The sequence below is a fragment of the Aristolochia californica genome, unplaced genomic scaffold, assembly GCF_029961685.1.
Source record: "Aristolochia californica isolate CCGP_79_NKW_82.1479 unplaced genomic scaffold, dmAriCali1.0.hap1 SCAF_9, whole genome shotgun sequence".
NCBI lineage: Eukaryota > Viridiplantae > Streptophyta > Magnoliopsida > Piperales > Aristolochiaceae > Aristolochia > Aristolochia californica.
In genome coordinates, this window is record NW_027182290.1 from 29,089,437 (window position 1) to 29,110,605 (window position 21,169).

At 34.5% G+C, this 21,169-nt stretch overlaps 1 protein-coding gene across 1 annotated transcript; it reads left to right on the plus strand.

The window, feature by feature from the left end:
- Window positions 1–16,450: 16,450 nt before the first annotated feature.
- Window positions 16,451–17,212, plus strand: LOC137940731 (uncharacterized). The gene is made up of 2 exons (XM_068785865.1): window positions 16,451–17,144; window positions 17,208–17,212. Exons 1-2 carry the CDS (start codon window positions 16,451–16,453, stop codon window positions 17,210–17,212), a joined length of 699 nt encoding a protein of 232 aa, XP_068641966.1.
- The last annotated feature ends 3,957 nt before the right edge of the window (window positions 17,213–21,169 follow it).

Consider the following 21,169-nt stretch of genomic DNA (forward strand, 5'->3'; position numbering starts at 1 on the left):
TGACAACATAAAGATTGTACTAACTTATTTTATTACATTCCAATGGTACTAGTTGTTTCCTTTTTAATTATGAACAATCAAGTTAATAAATGGGTACTTAAAAGTATCCTTTAATTATTCCTAATAAATGGGTAACAAATAAGTATAGTAATTAGCACAATTAATAAAATTACTTATTTTCCTAATTATGGCCCTAAATACCTATTCACTTAAATCACTCTATATGAAGACATAGAGATATATAGAGATTGAGGAAAAATCTTTAAATATTTAAACTGGAAAGAATTTATGCCCTTTTTAATTTAGATTAAATTATTTATTTTTTATTTGTATGTATAATTAACATTTTATATATGTAAAAAAAAACTTTTAGCAACAAAAAATTCATCGCTGAAAGTCTCACTCCCATTACAAAGATTTTGTTGGAAAAATCTTTTAAAGATAGCTTTTAACAATGAAAAATTATAATGGTCATTAAAAGTTTGACTTTGAATAACAAATCTATTGTCCATAAGTAAAAATTATTTAATAACGAACCTAATTTGATCGTTAAATTCATCTTTGACGAAAAATAATTTATCTTTAAAAGATATGATGCATGTTAACAATAAAGTTCTTTTGTTACTAAAGATTTCTCTAGGTAAAGCTTTTTAAGGATCTTTTTTATCCCAAGGGATCTATTTGAAAATTTATATCTTTCATTTAAGGTTTATAAGTAAACTACCACACAACCCCATCCCCATCCTCTATTGAAATTCCTTGGAGTTGATTTTCCTTCCATTAGCTACACCATCGATATGTACATTGTTTGTATGTTTGTAGTGTTAAGAGTGTTTGCATCCTAAACCAAATCTACTTCAAAGCTCTCCTTCGTAAAACACACCTCACAATATCAATATTAAACTTAACAATTAATTAGGAAAATGTAATAAGACAAAAAAAAAGATTGCTACCTAGGGGTGTCAATGATTTGAATGTAATTCATATCCAAATAAAACCCAAATCATTAATTAGCTTATTGGACATCCCATAAATTATGAAAAGCTAAAAGGAAAATATCATTCGGCTCAATAAGGGAGGGGGGGAGGGGGGGCATCGTCTAAAATGAATTAGAGATGAATTACGTGCGCATTTCTCCGTTCATTCGATTAGGCCGTTAGTGGTGCATGATCTCCTCTTCATTTGAATCACGCAAGGTAATCTTCTCAGACAAACATGGGAGGAATCATGTTTTATACCTATTTTGAAAATCATCCACATTAATCGTGGGCGGGACGGGTTTCTCCTTCTCCCGAATGAAAATTTTTCCCTCATTTCTCTCTGTTCTCCCTCTCCCTCGGCCTTCCTCTCCTGACAAATTTTTTTCCCTCTCTCTTCTTCCTCTCATCTTCGCTCTCTTCTTCCTCTCGTCTTCGCACTCCCTTCTCATCGTCTTTGCATCTCCTCTCCCCTCTCCCTTGTTCTCATCTACGCATCTCCTCTCCTTGTCTCTCTCGGCCTCCCTCACTCCTCTCCCTCTCGCTCTTCTCTTTCCTCTCCCCCTCACCCGATTTCCTTCGATTTTACCCATTTCGATTTCGATTTCCTTCAATTTTTTACATTTAGGCATCGATTTCTTCAATTTCCCCATTCGGCTTTGTTTTTCCCAAAATTTCAGAAGGTAAGCCTAAACCCTAATTTTTTTTCAATTGATTTAGTGTTGTATTTGATTTAATTTTATTTTTTGTGCATAATTTGTATTGATTGAAGCCTAATTGTGGGATTTAGGGTTAGGGTTTATGGTATTTAGGGTTCAATTTCATCTTTATAGGGTTTAATTTTGGGGTTAGAGTTAGGGTTTAGTGTATTTAGGGTATTGTTCAAGGTATTTAAGGGTTTAGGGATTAGAGTTAGGGTTTAGTGTATTTAGGGTATTGTTCAAGGTATTTAAGGGTTTAGGGATTAGGATTTATGGTATTTTTAGGGTTTAGTTTTTTTTTAATTGTTTTAGGGTTCTTGGTTTTTGGGGTGATAGGGTTTTGGGCTTTTAGGGGTTTTAAGGTCTAGGGTTTAGGGTTTAGGTTATGGAATTAGGGTTTAGCAGTTAGTTTTTTTTTTTTAATTTTTTAGGGTTCTCGGTCAGGTTTTAGGGTTTGGGATGATAGGGCTTGGGGTGTTTAGTTCAGTTCAAACAAGGTTGAGTCACCTACACGGGCGTCCATTAGCCAATTAAACCCAACCCCCATCACTGACGATGTACTGTTTGTAGTGATTGAGAAGTCATATGGGGCTCTACCTAGGGTGTTCACTGAATTTGGACTTGATGAGTGTGTTTTTGCATCTGCAATGGAATTAGTTTGATTAATTTTGAAATGTTTTAGAATGTTGTTGAATATTTTTGAAGTACTATGGAATGATCTTGCCATGTGGTGAGGAGATTTGGGTGTTATAAATATCTACCGCATGGTATTTTTTGTTGTTGTTTGTGTTTCCATGTGTGCCTAGTTACTTTGACGGGTAAAGGTTGTCTAATAAAAAAAATTCCATGACCATCTCGGATTTAGATTATAAATGACTGGAAGAAGACAACAAAATCTTCGATCATATGACATTTGGACCTTCGAGGATGACAGCAAAATGCTCGATCTCTTGGTTAAGCAGGTCAATATGGGGAACATTATACGCAATGGGTTTTGGAAGCATGAGGTGTATTTGGACTGTGTCAATAGGTTCAATGAAGACGCAACTAATTAAAATACTATTGAGCAGCTAAAAAATTGAATAAGATCATGGAAGAAAACATACCAAACATTAACGAGTTGTCTCAACACTAGTGGGTTCGGCTGGGATGCAACCATACACCGAGTTACTGCATGTTATTCTGTATGGCAAGACTACATCAAGGTTAGTAAATTATGATGTACTGTAAAATATTTTGTATGTTTTCCGCATTACTAGAACTCTATTCCAAGCCGTCTAAATGATGTTTTATTCTTGTAGGAGCATAAAGATGCTAAAAAGTTTAGACAATAAGGTTGCCCCCTTTTTGACAAATTGGCTTTGGTAGTGGGAAACTCAATAGCCACGGGGACAGTAAGTCAAGCTAGCGTAGACATGTGCAATGATGTCCAACATGAGGAAGAAAAATCACCCTTGGACATGCTCGAGGATGTCGATTGAGGTAGAGATACTCTATCACCATTCTTTAGCGGGAATGAGTCGGTACCTGATCAGTCTTGAAGTGGTAACCCGTCAACTTCAACTCGTCATAGAAAGAGACAAAAAATGTCCACTAATGGCACTTTCATGTTCCTTGATACAATGAAGGAAATTGCCGTGATATTGCCTGATGCTATCAAACCTAAAGATGGTAAAGTCGGAGAGAATTGGTTCAAAGTGCTCATGGAAATTACGGACCTGCCGAAAAAGTTGAAGTTTCACGCTCCTCGATGGTTGGATACGAAAATTAAGAGGGACATGTTTACGAAGCTGACAGTGGAAGAGCGACTTTAGTGGCTTCACGATTGTTCTAGTGAAGAAATGTAGTAATGAGTTTTATGTACACTATCTACTTTGGGACGAGTGTTTTGAATTTTAATGACATTTTTTTAATTATGACATCGTAAGACTTATCATTGATAGATTATGAATGTCATTATGGTTAAGATTTGGTTTTTCATGATTGTTGGGTTCTTATTGTGGATGTGTGATTGGATATGGTAGTGTAAAGGTGTGATTGAAAATAGATTATGATTGAAGATAAGGGTATGTTTGTGTTTATGACTTTTAGGAAGAAACATGAATTATTGTTGTAGTCGTCATTGTGCTTGTGGTGATTGCATTTACAGGTTTCCATGGATATTAAGAAAGACAAAGAAAGGATTGCAAGTATAATTGCATTCACATGTATTTTGTACATCATGGGAAGATACTATCTCAGTCATAGGAATAGACGTGCACTACCTCCTCATGGGATTGGTGGTCCGATTTATTTACAAAGGGCATTAGAAAAATCACCTATTAAATTTTAAAATTTTTATAGGATGAATCAAATTGTGTTTCATAAATTGGCAGCGATACTTTATAGTAAAGGATTTTTATTACCCACAAAGACCATCTCAGTGGAAGAACAAATAGCATAATTTCTCCTAATTGTTGGTCAACAACAATCGAATAGTGTCACATCAGAGATGTTTGATAGTTTAAACTGGACCATAAGTAGGTATTCAGAATGCACTCACTCGAAGGTTTTAAACAATCCAATGTTTTATCCGTATTTTAAGGTAACATCACTTGGCCTCTAATGAACAATTTTAGATTAATATATAGAGTTACTTTGTATTAATTGAAATGGTATAATTAGGATTGTATTGGGGCAATTGATGGAATTCATATCAAAGCAGGCATCCCACTTGAAGAACAACAAAGGTTCTGGAACAGAAAGGGCTATCTCTCAATAAACGTGATGGCAACACGGACATTTGACATGTAATTCACTTATGTACTTGTTAGATGGGAGGGATCAACAACTAATTCCCGTGTACTGAAGAATGCATTGACTCGCGAAGATAGACTCTTTGTACCTGAAGGTAAATAATATTTTTTTTATTCAATATCTTTTTATCTATTATTATCTTCAATTATTTTAGGTGGAATATATTTTGTATTGTAGGTAAATATTATATAGTCGATGTAGGTTATGCAAATATGCCAGGATTTTTAGCTCCATATCGAGGAACTCGTTATCATCTACAAGAATTTGGAGACAACCTTCCTAGAAATGATAAAGAGTTATTCAACCGAAGACAATCATCTTTGAGGAATACTATTGAACGAACTTTTGGTGCTTTAAAAGCTCGATTTCAAATGTTGAAAGGTGCTCCTTCATTTTCTTATAAGATCGAGATAAAAATTGTGATAACTTGTTGCATATTACATAATTATATACGTAGAGAGGATTACAATGATATGTCTGAATTGGAAGATGATAATTCGGGGTATGAGCTTGGTGGAGGAGGTGATGAGGTCTGATTAGTAGGCGTAAATGAGGATGAAGATAGCGATGATCTTGTGGATGAAAACAGCCTATCAACAAACATGAACATGTATTTTGTCGTTCGTATGTACCAAACTAGTAAGTTGATGATTTTAATATTAAATGTACGAACTCGTTGTTATATTCCAAGGCATAAACATTTTCTTTTATGCTGTAAATTATGGACTATTACGAGTCACTCGATTCATTTTCAAGCATGTTTTTTTTTAAGTTTTAATATGATATATATATATATATATATATATATATATATATATATATATATATATATATATATATATATATATATATATATATATATATATTATTAATTTATCCTAGTTTATTAAAATTATAATATATTTATTTATTTATTATATTCATTAATTTTATTACTATATTAAATTATAATTTTAAGACTGGTAATTAAAATATTGTTAAAGATAGCATTTGATCAATTATTTAGGTTTAATTATCAAAATTTTATAATTATTTAATCTAATCATTTTTTATTTTTTAAAAAATATTATTAATTAATAGTACGTAAAAAATATTTCTTCTGTTATTAATGAAATAATTTTATTTTTTTATTCAGTTCAATTAAATAATTTATTCATTAATTATATTCGCTTCTATTATTTTTTATTTTTTTATTTTTTATAATTAATACTTGTCATTGGTAATTATTATATTAATTTATAATAAAGTGTAATCATTAATTTGTTTAATTATCCCATTACTATAATTAATTAAACCAATGGTTTTAAATTTTGTGGTAATATATTATTAATTAATAATAAGTAAAAATATATATTATGTTATAGATAAATTAATATATTTATTATATATATATATATATATATTTACTGTATTAAATTAGTGATTTTTAATATTAAAATATATCTTATGTTATTAAAAAAAATTATTATACTCACTTATGTTATTTTTTACTTTTTTTTATTATTTTTTTAATTTATTCTTGTCACAAGTAATTATTATATTAATTTATAATAAACTGTAATCATTAAGTAATATAATATAGTCTTTCATTAATTAGTTTATTAATATATTTTAATACTACACAATAAATCACTTATAAGTGTAGTAACCATGTTTTTTTGGTTAATTATCTATTTAGGTATATGTTCTATTTAAGTATATGATAAAAAGTTACTCATTCTCTTGTTTATATCATATTTTTCATTTTAGGGCACTAACACTGGAATCTGTTTTCCAATGCACTTGAACTCATCTATACTGACATGCAAGGATGAGTTAAAGTCGAATCAATTCATATAAGATGAATTGAAATCTTCACTTCATTTCAAGTTCATTATGACCAAAACCAACACCCCTACATGTCTCTTTCACTTCATCTTCGTTTGCATATGAAGAATCTTTGCATGAGGAATAGAAAGCTTGCGCAAGGAGTAGCAGAATGGAGCGACGCTCATCTCTCCTTGGAGGAAGAAGCCAAAAGAGCACACGAAGCTGATGAGGAGCGAATACTCTTTTTTGCATGATCATTTGATTCTCTTTTATGTTTTCTTTCTCTTACTGAATTTTCTCTTCTTGTGATTCTTGAATTTAAATCCTCTCATTTCCGCTCAAAAAACCTTTTACTTTTTCTTTTCTCATTCTGAAGAAAGCAATCTACCACGGAAGCGCCTTAAAACCTGAACCAAAAAAAAAACCAAAACGCCAAATTAACTCTAACTCAATCACCATCCCTGCTACCCCGTCCCTGCCATGTAAACCCGACTTATCCCCACCCCATCCATGTAAACCTGATCCATTCCCGCGTTTTACCTACTAGGGGTGGACACGGGTTGGGTTGGGATCAAGTTTCCAAAAACCCTATCTTGACCCCGAACCGTTTTTGTAGCCCCGTCCCTAGGGGTAGCATGGAGTCGAGCCAAGCTCGAACTTGTGCAGGTTTGAGCTAGGTTTGACCTTAAGACTTGAGCTCAAGCTTAGTGTCGAGCCTTAAATTGAACTCGAATTTGAGCTCAAAAAATTTAAATAAGTTTAATATAGCTTAATATACCTTTAAAACTAAAAAAATAAAAAAATCTAAAAATGATTAGAGATAATTTGGTATTGAACTTAATGTCATTGAATTACACACTATTGCAGAGGAGTCTAAGACGTTGTAACTAAACACATTAATATACAACTAGCTTAGTAGACCTAATAGAAAGATAAAACTTCTCCATCAATAGCATTTATTCAATTGGCAAGCAGCAACATTGGATGTTGACGGACCCAAAAGGGTTGAACGATCTGTTAGAAGATGTAATTTATCTATAGTGGCATTGGTGTAAAAGTTCTTTCTTTCTTGTCCCTTTTCCACCCTTCTTGGGTAAAGGGTATTGATGTAATTACTACATTTTTACACTTACAGATAGAGGTTCAGGAGGAAGATTAGGTATGCTTTCACAACCCTAATCCACTTTCCCACATTCTCATTCTCCTCTCAACAGTCTTCCCCTCTCGCTTTTTCTCTCGCTTTCTTCTATCTTCTCTCTTTCCACTTCTTCTTTTTTTTCAGTTCGTCTTCTCCTAGAGTGTTTTATTCTTAACTAATCCTCATGGGATCCTAAAATTAACATGGTATCAGAGCAATGATTTTAAGTTCCTAAGTCCCTCGATTAAGATGTTAATTAAACGTTTTTCATTAGCATATAAAGTTGAAGTTTTTGGTTGAGCATGGTTGAGTATCTCATGCTCATTCAAGATAAGTATCCTTCTCCTCTTTTGTTGAGATGATTATTGATGTTTAATCTCATGAAGAAGATTGGAAAATAAGTATTGTTTACCCATCTGCATGAAGATTAAGTGCTACTATTTCATAGGAATCAACATAAGGTTTTGGATTTTGGTTTCCTCTCATTCATACAAGTATTGATTAAGGAGCAATTTTTATACCTTGATGCTCTATTTGATCTTTGAAAAATTATTTTTTTATCTAGCCTAGTTGGTTATTTACTGCAACCATGGTTTATTATGTTCAATACTATGATTATATTCGTTGAGCAGCTCCTAGAAGATTGTTATCCTTGGTTGTTTTAACTGGTTTTGCTCCATTGATGTTTTCTTGGTCGACGCAAGGAGAATATTATTTTTTTGTGGAAAGAAAGTTGTTGAATTCAGCAATGTTTAAATGCTTCTATTCTGAATTATATCATGAGATTTCATACTTAAGATACTCGAGAGAAAAAGGAAAGTCAATGGATGAATTTTTGTATACATGTGGCACATGTGCTTAAGAAGGAAATTTTCCTTCTTTGGATATATCCTGATTTTGAGCAAGATTTGGTGATATGATTTGATTTTTTTTTTCTGATATGAAGATTCTTTCTTGATTAATAATGATATGAGATTGAAGTGATTTATTCTGGTTTAAGTACATGCATGAGTTAAGTTTTGTCAAGTGCAAAGTTTTGGTTTGACTAGTTGATACCTTGCATGAAATTTTTTTTTGTCAAACTTTGCTTATTAATTAGTTCAAGCAATTTATGGTTGTGGATTATGTGCATATGACTGGAAAGAGTGACTTGATTAATATCACTACAATCCCCTTATGAGGATTATCAAATTATTTGAGTTGGTCTCAATTGGTCAAGAGGTTCCTTATCGCCTGAGATCTCTTAGGACACTTGACCAAACCATCTCCACCCATAGATGAGGAAGATAACTCCTATAATAAATGGCTCAAAGAAGACACCTTTGTCATTAGTTGCTTGATAAATAGTATGGAAAAGAATGTTGCAAATAATGTTGCCCACCTTGAAATGGCTAAGAAAATATGAGATAGTTATGCAAAACTATACTCTAGTACCAAAAATTTGAAAAACAAATTATGATGTCTTTCAGAAAAATTTTAATACAAAATAGGGGAAGAAGTTGCATGAGTATCTTACTCAGAATGCAAAATTATTCAACCTTACTCTACTGATATTTCGGTTCAGGAGAAGCAACGAGAAGCTTTGGGAACTTCTATTTGTTTGGCTGGTATTAAATTGTATTTAGAGTTAGCAAAATCACTTCTCAATTCTACAGTTCTTCCGTCCTTTATGATATAAGTGTCACATTGCTTCAGATTCCAAGTGCATCTTCCACTCCTCATGTTGAGATGTCTTTAGCTATGTACACTGGTAATAAGGGTACATATTCATCTAATAGAGGCCATAGTAGATATTCTAGAGGTGGTAGAGAAAGAGGTTGTAGAGTTGGTTCATGCTCTTCAAGGATTGATAATTGTGTGTGCCCTTATTGTGGGGATATAAATCATCTAGTTGACACATGTTGGAAACTTCATGGCAAACTGGATTGGGTGCTAGCCAATCAAGACTCAGTCAATAATGGTGAAAAAATTGAAGAGAAAACCGAATAACTAAAAGGGAAGAAAACAATATCAAACGATGACTTTGAGCAGCTATAGAGGTTGAAAACTATGATGGTACCCACACCCATATCTTCCTCCACTCCTATTTCTGCTACTAGTCTCGGGAATGGTTTCTGCCATTTCCTCTTCCTCATCTTGGATAATTGATTTTGGGGCCTTCGAGCATCTCACAAGTAATGTAAGTCTTTTGCATTCTTTGTCTCCATGTCTACCTGATAAATTTGTTTCCATAGTAGATGGATAGTAGATGGATCCCAAACCAAGGTCTGTGGGTTGGGATCCACCTCCACTGAACCAATACTGCACCTTAATGATGTCCTCTTTGTTCCTCAATTTCCATTAAATTTATTAGCCAGATAACCAAGAAAATTAATTGTTCCATTGTTTTTTCCTTTCTTCTTGTGTTTTTTAGAATCTGGTGATAAAATAGGTGATTGGTGGAGGCCATGAAAAAGAGTGTCTCTACTACTTAAATTTGCCTCAAGTTACTACCACTTCCGTTTCCCAGACAAAGGCACAACAATGGCACGATAGATTAGGGCATCCATCATTATCATCGCGCAAACACTTGTTTCCTTCATTACAATCTCTTTCAAATTTGAATTCTGAGGTGTGTAAATTAAACAAACACCAAAAAACCACTTACTCTCCTCGGGCTGAACTTAAAGGTGTTGCTCCATTTTCCTTAGTCCATTCTGATGTATGGGAACCCTTGAATATTTCCAACATTTCACAAGCTAAGTACTTTATCACATTAGTTGATGATTTCACTAGAATGACATGGTTATTCTTACTCATGGATAGATCTAAGTTTTTTCCATTTTTAAATCATTTTATGCTATGGTCTCAAATAAATTTAGTCATAAATTTCAAGTACGTCACTCTGAAAATGCCAAAGAATATATGTCAGGGAAGTTTCAAACCTTTTGTAAACATAAAGGTATTATTCATCAAACCTCATGTCCTTACACCCCTTAATAAAATGGTGTAGCTAAAAGAAAGAACCGGAACCTTCTTGAATTGGATTATGTCGTCCTTTATTCTATGAAGTGCCCTACTTTTATTGGCCACATGCCATTATCACAACTTGTTTTCTCATTAATAGGTTACCATCCTTTGTAATCAATCATAAATCTCCATATTCCTTATTATTCCGGGGAGAAGACCTATTTCCACTTCTCTTAAAGGTCTTTGGTTGTATTTGTTTTGTACATGCCACATCCCCACATAACACTAAGTTAGATCCACGGGCTATCAAATGTATTTTTTTGGGCTATTATCGCACCCAAAAAGGATATATTTTTTATAATCCCTCTCTTCATAAATTGTTTGTATCCAGGGATGTGACATTTTTTTAAGACCAATATTTTTACTCCTCCAAGGATTTTCCTCCAGGTTTGTCTTCAATTTCTGTGGCCCCTAAAACTAGAGTGCCCATTGATGCGGATATCAACCCCCTGAAGCATTGGTTGATACTACACCTGTGCCATCTACGAATCCCTCTGAGGTAAGTACTCCTTCTCCTCTTGTTTTTAGTCCACCTTTTGATACGAGGCCCATTGCTCTTCGTAAGGAACCTAGAACTTTTACTCGGTCCTCTACCTCTCACCCTATATCTACTTTGATTCTCACCAGCGTCTATCTCCTTCTTGTTGCCTTTTTCTTCAGTATCTATTCCTCAGCCATATTAAATAGCCCTGAGACATCCAAGATGGAAGGCGGTGATGAAAAAGGTAATGACTACCTTATATGAGAAACAAACTTGGAATTTGGTTCCACTACCTCTCGGTAAGAAACATGTGGGCTGTAAATGGGTTTTTGTTGTTGAACATAATCTAGATGGTTCTATGGCTCATCTAAAAGCGAAGGGGTATACAATATTATGGAGTTGACTACGAGGAGACTTTGTTTCCTATGGCCAAATTAAATTCGATATGTATTATGTTATCACATGCTGCTAATTCTTCTTGGTCAATCTATCAGCTTGGTGTGAAGAATGTTTTCTTCAATAATGATATTAAGGAGAAGGTTTATATGTATCTACCACCTAGATTTTTGATTGAGGGAGAGTCAGTATGCATATTGAAAAAATCCTTGCATGGTTTAAAACAATCTCCTCGTGTTTGGTTTGACAAGTTTAACTAAGAGATGCTTTCGTTTGGTTTTAACCGATGTTCAGTACATCTTTCAATATTTGTAAAGAATACCACAAAAGGAATCATATTACTAGCATCATATGTGGACGGTATTGTTTTGATTGGTAGTGATATAAACAACTTAAGGGAAGTCAAAGTTAAGATATGGAGTGAATTCATAACAAAAGATCTAGGAGTTATCAAATATTTCCTTAGTATTGAAGTTTTCCAATCCAAACATGGTATTGTCATATCTTAAAGGAAATATGTTCTTGATCTACTTGAGGATACAAAAATGATGGGATGTCGACCGACTGATACTCCTATGGATGCTAAGACAAAATTATGTGCAAGATCTAGTGAAGATATTGATGTGAAAAAATATTAGAGATTGGTGGGAAAACTTATTTACCTCACTGTGACCAGACCAAATATTTCACATGCAGTAAGTGTGGTTAGTCAATACATGCATAAATTGTGGTTAGTCAATACATGCATAAATTGTGGCTTACTCATTGGCAAGCTTTTGAGAGGATCCTCATATACTTAAAAAGAGCTCCAGGCAAGGCACTCTTTTATAAATGTCATGGTCATTTCAACATTGATGGCTTTATGGATGCAAATTGGGTTGGATCACTTGATGATAGGAAACCCACATCTGGATATTACACTTTAGTTGGAGAAAATTTGGTCACATGGAAGAATAAAAACCAGAATGTAGTTTCAAGTTCTAGTGACAAGACAAAATACAGAGCTATGACTCATATGATAAGTGAACTTCTATTGATCAAATATCTTCTAATAGAATTGGGATTCCACTAAGAGGCACCTATGGAACTTCATTGTGACGACCAAGTAGTCATCCACATTGTTTCCAAACCAGTCTTCCACGAGAGAATAAAAATATCAAGGTCGATTGCCATTTCATACGAGAAAAATAACAAGTTGATATTATAACACTCAGACATGTTTCATCTCAAGGGCATGTTACATATATCCTTACAAAGCTGGTCACATCCAAGATTCTAAGCACTATATGTGTCAAGCTAGGTATCTATGACATTTTTTCTTCCCCAATTTGAGGGAGTTTGTTAGAAGATGTAATTTATCTATAGTGGCATTAATGTAAAAGTTCTTTCTTTCTTGTCTCTTTTCCACCCTTCTTAGGGTAAAAGGCATTGATGTAATTGCTACACTTTTACACTTATAACTAGAGGATAAGGAGGAGGATTAGGTATGCTATCACAACCCTAATCCTCTTTGCCACGTTCTCATTCTCTCCTCGCAACATTCGTTCCCTCTTTCTTTGTCTTTCTCTCATTCTTCTCTCTTTCCGCTTCTTCTTCTTCTTCAATTCTTCTTCTCCAGTTCTTCTTCTCCTAGAGTGTTTTGTTATTAAATAATCATCATGGGATCTTAAAATCAACACAATCTATCGTCTTTGAGGGTTGAAGTAAATAAGAGCAATCATCAACCAACTAAAAAGTGAACTAATGAGAGCAATTAGGGTAAATAATATTTTCATAAGAAAATTTTGCTAACGAACTAACAAGCCAAGCTTGAAAAATCTCAAGCTCAGTTTGTTATACTTAACAAGCCTTATTTCAAAATTGAGCATGAGCATAACTCAATGTTGAATAGTATATATGGAGGAGTCTTACATGAATCTCACTATAAGAAGTCTCACAGAACCATAATTAATATGGTGGAGTCTTACAGAAGTCTCACAGAAGAGTCTTAGTAAAGTTTTTTAGTTATGTTAGTTTTTTATTTATGTTCAATTGTTCAATTTTTTTTAGGACTTATCATATAGTGTTTAACTTTGGGTTTAATTGGGATATAGGTAGTTTATATGTAATCGGATTCTACTTGTTTCCTCTATTATAAATAGAGGTTCATTGTACTCAAATTACAATACATTAGTGAAGTATTTCTCTTTTTAAAAATTCAATAAGGTATCAGAAGGGGTTCTATGAGTTGACTCAGTTATCTCATAGAGATAATGTGATCCTTTTATGATCTATCATCTCTAATAGTATAAGTTCATATTCTTTCTGTATTATTTCTTTCTTATCCTAGTGCCAGTTATTTTATTGGAATTCACACCTTCATAAAGAAATTTTAATATTAAAAATTCTATATTTATGGAACTATATTCAAGTCTACTTTCCAATGCAAAAAGAATTTTTAAAATCGGTGTTTTCTACAAAGAGAAATAGATATTTGTAGCAAAGGTTAGACTGCAAGAGAAGTTGTAGCTACAATAGAAAGTTTAAAATTTTGTAGGCATTTTATGCCATCAATAATGACACTTTATATGAAAAATTACATGTTAAAAGATTTATATAAGTCTATTTTCTTACCTATTAAACCAATTTTCAATCTGAGTTTTCTAGAGGGAGATATCAATATCAAAAGAGTCAATGGACATCATGGCCACAGAAGAAATAACAATCAGTTCAACCAAATTAAAAATACCAAAATCTATCAAATTATTCCTCTCAAAATAATTATATTTTATGAAAAAATTATACTTTAATGAAAAGTACCGAAGTCTAGTTTCATAAAGAGAAAATTTCATGTCAATCTGATCTATATGTAAGGAGATATTTGCATTGGAGTCAACAACCATCAAGCTACAAAATGAAAAACATAAAGAGGTCATAACATATTCAAGAACAAAGTTTGTTATGTCAAATTAGGTATCAAATTAAAGCTCTTTGATTCTAGTTTCTTAAAAACCAAACGGTTTGTGATTATGATCTATATTGTAGAGATATTGATATCATAAGTACTAAATATCAGTTCTGCCAAAAATCTCTCATTTTCCCTATTTTCTCTGTTATTGTCCTCCATGCATTGGCATGAATTGAGTTTCTTTTTTTCCTAAATCTTAGTTTTTAGACAAATTTCTCTTCTAATTAGAGAGTTTTGGTCAGAATTAATCACTCCATGATGTGCCCATTCAAGGTATGAAAAAAAAATTCTTGCTTTGATGTTGTTTTCAAGTTTTGTATTTTTGTTACTTGGTTGTGTATCTTACATTGTCAACTCCAAAAATAGTGGTCACCTCCCCCCCCACCCCCAAAAAAAAAAAAAAAAAAAAAAAAAGAAGAAGTTATAAGTCAAATTTATTAAGTTCTACCATTATAGTCTCCTATATTTTTCAACAAAAAAAAGGTCATATTCTATATTCGTTTAGAAGTATGAGTGTTATATAGTTTCTATATTCGTTTGGAAGTATGAGAGTTGCATAGTCATCTCCTTTCGGTTAAAGTTGTTTTTCCTCTAGTATTTCTTCAATTTATCTTTTTGTATTTTCATTATTTTAGAGCAATGCCAATACCCACGACCTAAAAAATATAGGAGTGTGCCCAATATCTAGCTTGAGTCAAGTCTTTTATTCTTCACCCAGGAGGAGATTTGTGTTTGAGGTGCCCTTAAAAAGTGAGTACTCTATTTGTTAAGATCTAAAGTTGGGCCATTTTTTAGCCTTTAAAATTGAGTGGAGTGTGTTTAAGACTATGACCATTTTGACTAATGTATGGAGTTTTGTTGTACGACTAGGAGTGATCTTCTTCTCCCATATTGAGTTTTGTCTAAGCTAGGTATCTCTGTCTTTTTATCCCCAACTTGAAAGGGAGAAGTAGAAAAGAAGTACAAGAAAGAGGTATATTATTTCACATTTTGTGGTAATTTTTATGTGACCAAAATATTCAAGAAAGGGGAGAACAAATGATGAATATTTAACATCTATGAAAAAATTTTAGCCGATAGAAATTAAAGACCAAGATTGAAGACCAAAAATCTTTTTCATTGCAAGAAGTTATAAACTTCAGCTTGAGGGGGTGTTGAAGAGTAGATTTAAAAGAGTCTTATATGACTCTCATATTAAGAAGTCTCACAGATCCAAAATTAATATGGTGGAGTCTTATAAGAGTCTCACAGGAGGAGGTCTCACAGAATAGTCTCAATTAAAAATGTTTTAATTTTGTTAATTTTTTATTTATGTTCAGTTACAATAAGTTAATAATATATTTATCTTTTCTAGAAATTCAACTCTCAAGTATTTGAGCTGAATTGTTTTCAAGCCAAGCTCTAGCAGCTTGTAAGTAGGTTCAATGTCATGGCTACTCATCCTCGCACCGTCCCCATAAACCCAACTTAAATCCGACTTATCCCCACTTCATCCCTATCAACCCAACCCGTCTTTACCTCATTTTACATCCCTATCTCATCCTTGTGGGTCAGGTTTGGGAAAATCTGTCTGTGACCCAAAAACCAACCGGTTCTTTTCCCGCCCTATCCCCCACTTGTGGGGTGAAACTAGAAATCCGAATTCTACACGTTGGATTAGGTTCCCCGTGAAATCCAACCCAATACCTACCCCTACAACCTACCCTTGTTTATATCCCCTTCTTACCCTTGTTTATATCCCCTTCTTATTCTCCCTAGTTGGGTTTGCGAAAACTCGTCCCTGTCCCTCACCCAAATGGTAAAACCTAATCTAAACCTTAGGTTCGAGCTAATTGGTGAGTGTCCATGTTTGGTCAAGGTTATGGTTCAACCTCGACTGTATTGAGCGTATATTTCCATGCGTAAATTGATGCGATATATTTGGTTAGTCGAAGCACTATTCTATAAGAATGTGACATACGCTATCTACAGTGTAATTTCTTGTGTATCTTCAACGCCGGCTCCGGGGCGTCTTCCCCGCAATTCTTTTCGACCTCCCACCTTCTGAGAAAGAATTCTTTACTCTGTGGAAAAGTCTACTGGTTTCCACAACTCCTCTTCTTAGCCTTACCAAACAACTCCTGAGCGTTGGAGTTTCAATGCTGTCTCCTTCGTCGGCCTCTCTTAATCCTGGACTCACAGAATCACACCGTTCAGATGCATCCTTCTTCGCCTTTTCTCCTTTTCATCCTTGTGTCTTTGTTCCATCGAGGTTCTGATTCTCTAGTAGACGAATACTACCGATACTGTCCTCCGCAACCGTTTGATTGCGGTGATTTTCAGGGTCACGTCTCGTATCCTTTTCTGGTCGATGGCGAGACAGAAGGTTGTGGCCTCCCGATATACACACTCACCTGCCAAAACAGTTCGCCAGAGATCCAGATAGGTTCGAAGACTTATCGAGTCATAGGTCGGATCGATTATGAGAACCGACTCCTGAGGATCGTAGAGAAACAATTTGTAGAGAATGAATATTGCCCTATTCCGTCCGGAGACAATTCCCTTCTTGAGTCTTCTCCCTTCCGTCTGGCATGTAATGTTTTTAATGTCACTCTCTTCTATAACTGCTCGGAGGCTATAAATCCCAAACTCGACCTCGTGGAGGTTCCATGCTTGCAAAAAATTCAAGGTCATCCTGCCTATTACACGAGGACGCCGAGAAGCGGATTGCCGGCTACCGTACATCAGCAATGCCAAGTAAGAGAATTACCGCTTCTTCGGGAGGCCTTTCTACGGCTGAAGAGCAATCGAACCAGTATGGAGGAGGCTGTGAAGGAGGGATTCCCCGTGAATTGGTTTGCAGGTGAACCGGTCAACGGCCAGTCCCAATATCACAACTGCCAGGTTGCAGGTAGGTCACAAGTGTCGTTAATCTTCTATTGTTTCTCATTACACGTTACATTTGTTCTGTCAGTCTAATTTGATTTTGAATACTACCCGAAACTGCTGATGCGTTACTGATCTGGTGAATGATTTTGGCAAATTGGGACCCAAAAGGTCTCAGTGCACCCTAGCCGCATTTTGGAATTAGGATGATACATGCTAACGGTTGATCTGTGGCTTCTCGTTAGAGGAAAAAAGTCCATCTGGGTGTATATTATCAGAGTTAGGTGGTTCCGGTCTACCTGAGTTAAGTTTCGTCCACCTGGGTTAGGTACTTGGTTTTCCGCACTTAATAGACCGGTTTTTTGGGTTACAATGACTAGGCGTCTGACTCAGAACTCTGAAATTAAGCGATCTTGTGAGAGAGTAGTACTAGGATGGGTGACCTCCTAGAAAGTCATATTCGCTAGGCGTTTGACATGGTATCAGAGTTGGAATCCCGAAGGAAACAGTAGGGAACGGGAACTGTGAGAGTTAAAGTTAGGTGGTTCTGGTCCACCTGGGTTAGGTTTCGTCCACCCCAGGTTCACTTTGGTTAAGTACTTAGTTTTTCGTACTTAACAGATTGGTCTTTTGGGTTGTATTAGCTAAGCGTTTGACAGATATGTTGGAGCAGAAAACTCAATCGATTTAGGATTTTTTTTACGAATTAGGACTTCAAGATACCTCGTTGAGGACCCCTAGGGGTTCGGTTTTTAGTCTATAGTTTTTTTTTTTTTTTTAAATTGGAATCTTTGTCTAGCGTCATAATAATGTTACGAGAGTGAAACTTCAGACCAGCGCTGAAAAGTCGTAAGGCAAAGTTTCTTAATTGCTCCCAGTTTTGTCACTTGCACGACTTTTTGACCGTTGATCTTAGTTTTGGAATGATGGTTTACATCACAACCGGTCAAATCGTTCACAAAGTCTCAAATGCCTTCCACATACGCAATAAGTTAATCACTACTGGGATTTTTCATTCCATGGGTCCAGATTCCTTTGTCTCTTTCTTTTAGTTTTTTTCCTTCCATGGTTCAGATTTTAAAGATCAGGCCCTCGTGCATCACAATTGCAATTAAACTGAATTTTTTTTGGTCCAATTGTCTAACGTTCCAGCCTTATGATTTCTTTCTTTTCTAAAATTTTCTCACTTCGGGTTTGATCCGAATTACTTCCCTTGAATTCATGGTATATCGTCTATCCACAAAAGGGTTTTTTACCAAATTACCCATTTTTAAAAACTTATTTTGATAAATTACGTCACTTTGAGCTTATTTTGAAAAATACCCAACTTTGACCGATCCATTGTACATGTGTACAGTCAAAAGTGACACGTAAGCTTTGACTGATTACGTGTCACCACAACATCAACATTGTGTAAGTAGATAGACACATTGATTACCACATCATCATTCTAACACGTCATTAGCCAAATAAGATGCCACATAATTAAACGATAAAAATTAAATAAAAAAATTTTGATTTTAAAAATCAAATTTATAAATACACTTTTTATTACATGATTTTTAAAATCAATTTTTTTATTCATAAAAAAGTGTATTCATAAATTTGATTTTTAAATTTAAATTTTTTGTCATTTAATGTCGTGCCATCTTATTTGGCTGCTGACGGTTGGAATGGTGACATGGCAGTCGATGGGTCTATCTACTCACACAGTACTGATGATGTGGCAACACATAATTTGTCAAAGATTATATGTCACCTTTGACTGTACAAATGTACAGTAGACCGGTCAAAGTTGGGTATTTTTCAAAATAAGTTCAAAGTGACGTCATTTATCGAAATAAGTTTTTTAAAATTGGTAATTTGGTAAAAAGCCCTCCACAAAATTATTATTTTTCTTTATCAATAGGGGTGGTATCGAGCCGAGCCACGCTCCTGTGTATGTTCGAACTTGGCTTGATTTGAATAATTTGAACGAAGTGTTGGAAGACACAACTTAAGTAGCACAAATGTAAACTAAGGGAGAATAAATAGTTTTTCATAAGGATGACACAAGGTTGTAATTAAGTAAGATGATGCATGTCTATTTATGTCCTTTTTTTTGCAATGCTTGTAACCATAAGGGTATTGTAGTCATTGTAAACCTTCTTCTACAGCTATAAATAAGAGACTCAAGGCATAGGATAGAGTATGAAGTCTCTCTTCTTCTCATAAATTCGGCCCTAGCCTATTTCTTTATTTTCCCAAACTCTCTCCATCTCTCTTTAGCCGTCTCTCTCCTTCTCCTCTCTTCTTGTTTCTTCCTCTCTTTTCTTCACCTCTTCTTCCTCTCTTCCTTCACCACCTTAATCGAGCTTCTTTATCATGGGATCCTACATCCAACATAGTATCAGAGCAATAGATTTAGGATCCCGAAGGTAATATAATGTTTAGTGCAATGGATTTAGGATCCTAGAGGTTCAAGTGGATCTCTTGTTAAGTGAAGCAAGAACGCGGTCTTGCACAAAGATAAGTTTTTTTCTCCTCTCGGTGATGAGATATTATATCATTCTTGAGTCTTGAAAGATTGATTACATGAAATTCTTGTTCAAATTGGATAGAAAATTGAGTTTTATATGGTTTATGAAACTCTAGTGCTTGGTTTATCTTTGATCAAGCAAGATTGATGGACAGTTTTTTGAGTACTCGGTTTAAGCATTAGAGTTCAATTTCTCTCCTTGAAAATACATTGTTGGATGAAGATTTGTTCAGTTTTTTACAGTTTATGAGGATTATCATGATCAAAGCATGATTGAATTAGAGTAAGACTATTTAAATTAATGTTTGTATGACTTGCTCTCAAAAGAGTTCGGTAAAGGTTGGTTTATTGATTACTGCCAACGAATATTTTTTTGAAAGATTTGCTGGTTTCTGCAACAAATTTTTGGCCTTCCATTGGCTGTGTTACTCTCTTGAGAAACTTACCTAAAAATTCTGAGAAAAAAGGGTAAGATTTGTCAGAGTGGTTCCGTCCACTCTTGTTAGAGTTTGTGGTCTAAGTTAGGTACTTGGCTTTCCGCACTTAAACGGTTAGTCTTTTCGGGTTGTATTGGCTAGGTATCTGACTCAGAACTCCGAAGTTAAGCGAGCTTGGGCAAGAGTAATTCTAGGATGAGTGACCTCTTGGGAATTACTCTTGCCTAGGACTTTAACATGGTATCAGATCTAGGCACGCCACGGCCTGCGTTTGTATCCCGTGAGAAGCGGCTCCAGAATGGGCGAGGCGGGTGCTCCGAAGTTAAGCGAGTTTGGGCAAGAGTAATTCTAGGATGGGTGACCTCCTGGGAAGTACTCTTGCCTGAGACTTTAACAAGATTAACCTATGATTAAATCATAAAGTTAGCACATATTTATAGAAGGAAAGTTTCCTTCTTCAAAAGCTTGCTTTGAGGACTTTTTTAAGAAAGAAAGTGATGGATTTAACTTATTTAAGAAAGTGATGGATTTAACTTATTTGAAGGCTTTCTCTATTAGAATAATCTCTGGAATTCCTTTCCTAATTGATTTAAGGGAAAAAGGAAGCATAGATTATGATCTTTATTTGCTAGGTGGCGCAAGTAACGAAAAAGACAGGTTTCTTTCTTTCGAAGATACCCAATCTGGATTTCAGTTTGACTCTAGACTTTTTACAGATTTGATTTCATTTGAGGTAGTTTCCTAATTAAGAAATATTGGAAATCTTCTCTAATTGGCATGACCAGGACATGATTATTTTTCTATACCTGTTTAAGTGTATGATTAAAATAGGATAGTAATTTACTTTCTATTCTCTCTCGGCCTAAGATCTCCTTGGCTTATTTAAGTTCATATATGAGAATAGAATGAAATCTATCCTATATGAGACAACACATGGTGGTCTGATTGATGGTGAATGATAATTCAGCTTGGGTTGCTTTCCTCTCAAGTGACATATTGGCTCAAGTAAGTTTATATTTTTTGTTATTTGCTTGGATTACTAGTTGGTTAACATATTGCTTATAAGTGATTGCTTACTTGTTGATTAATAGATGA

Coding starts and splice junctions, on each gene's coding strand:
- LOC137940731 (XM_068785865.1), top strand. CDS start 16,451: ATGCATCCTTCTTCGCCTTTTCTCCTTTTCATCCTTGTGTCTTTGTTC.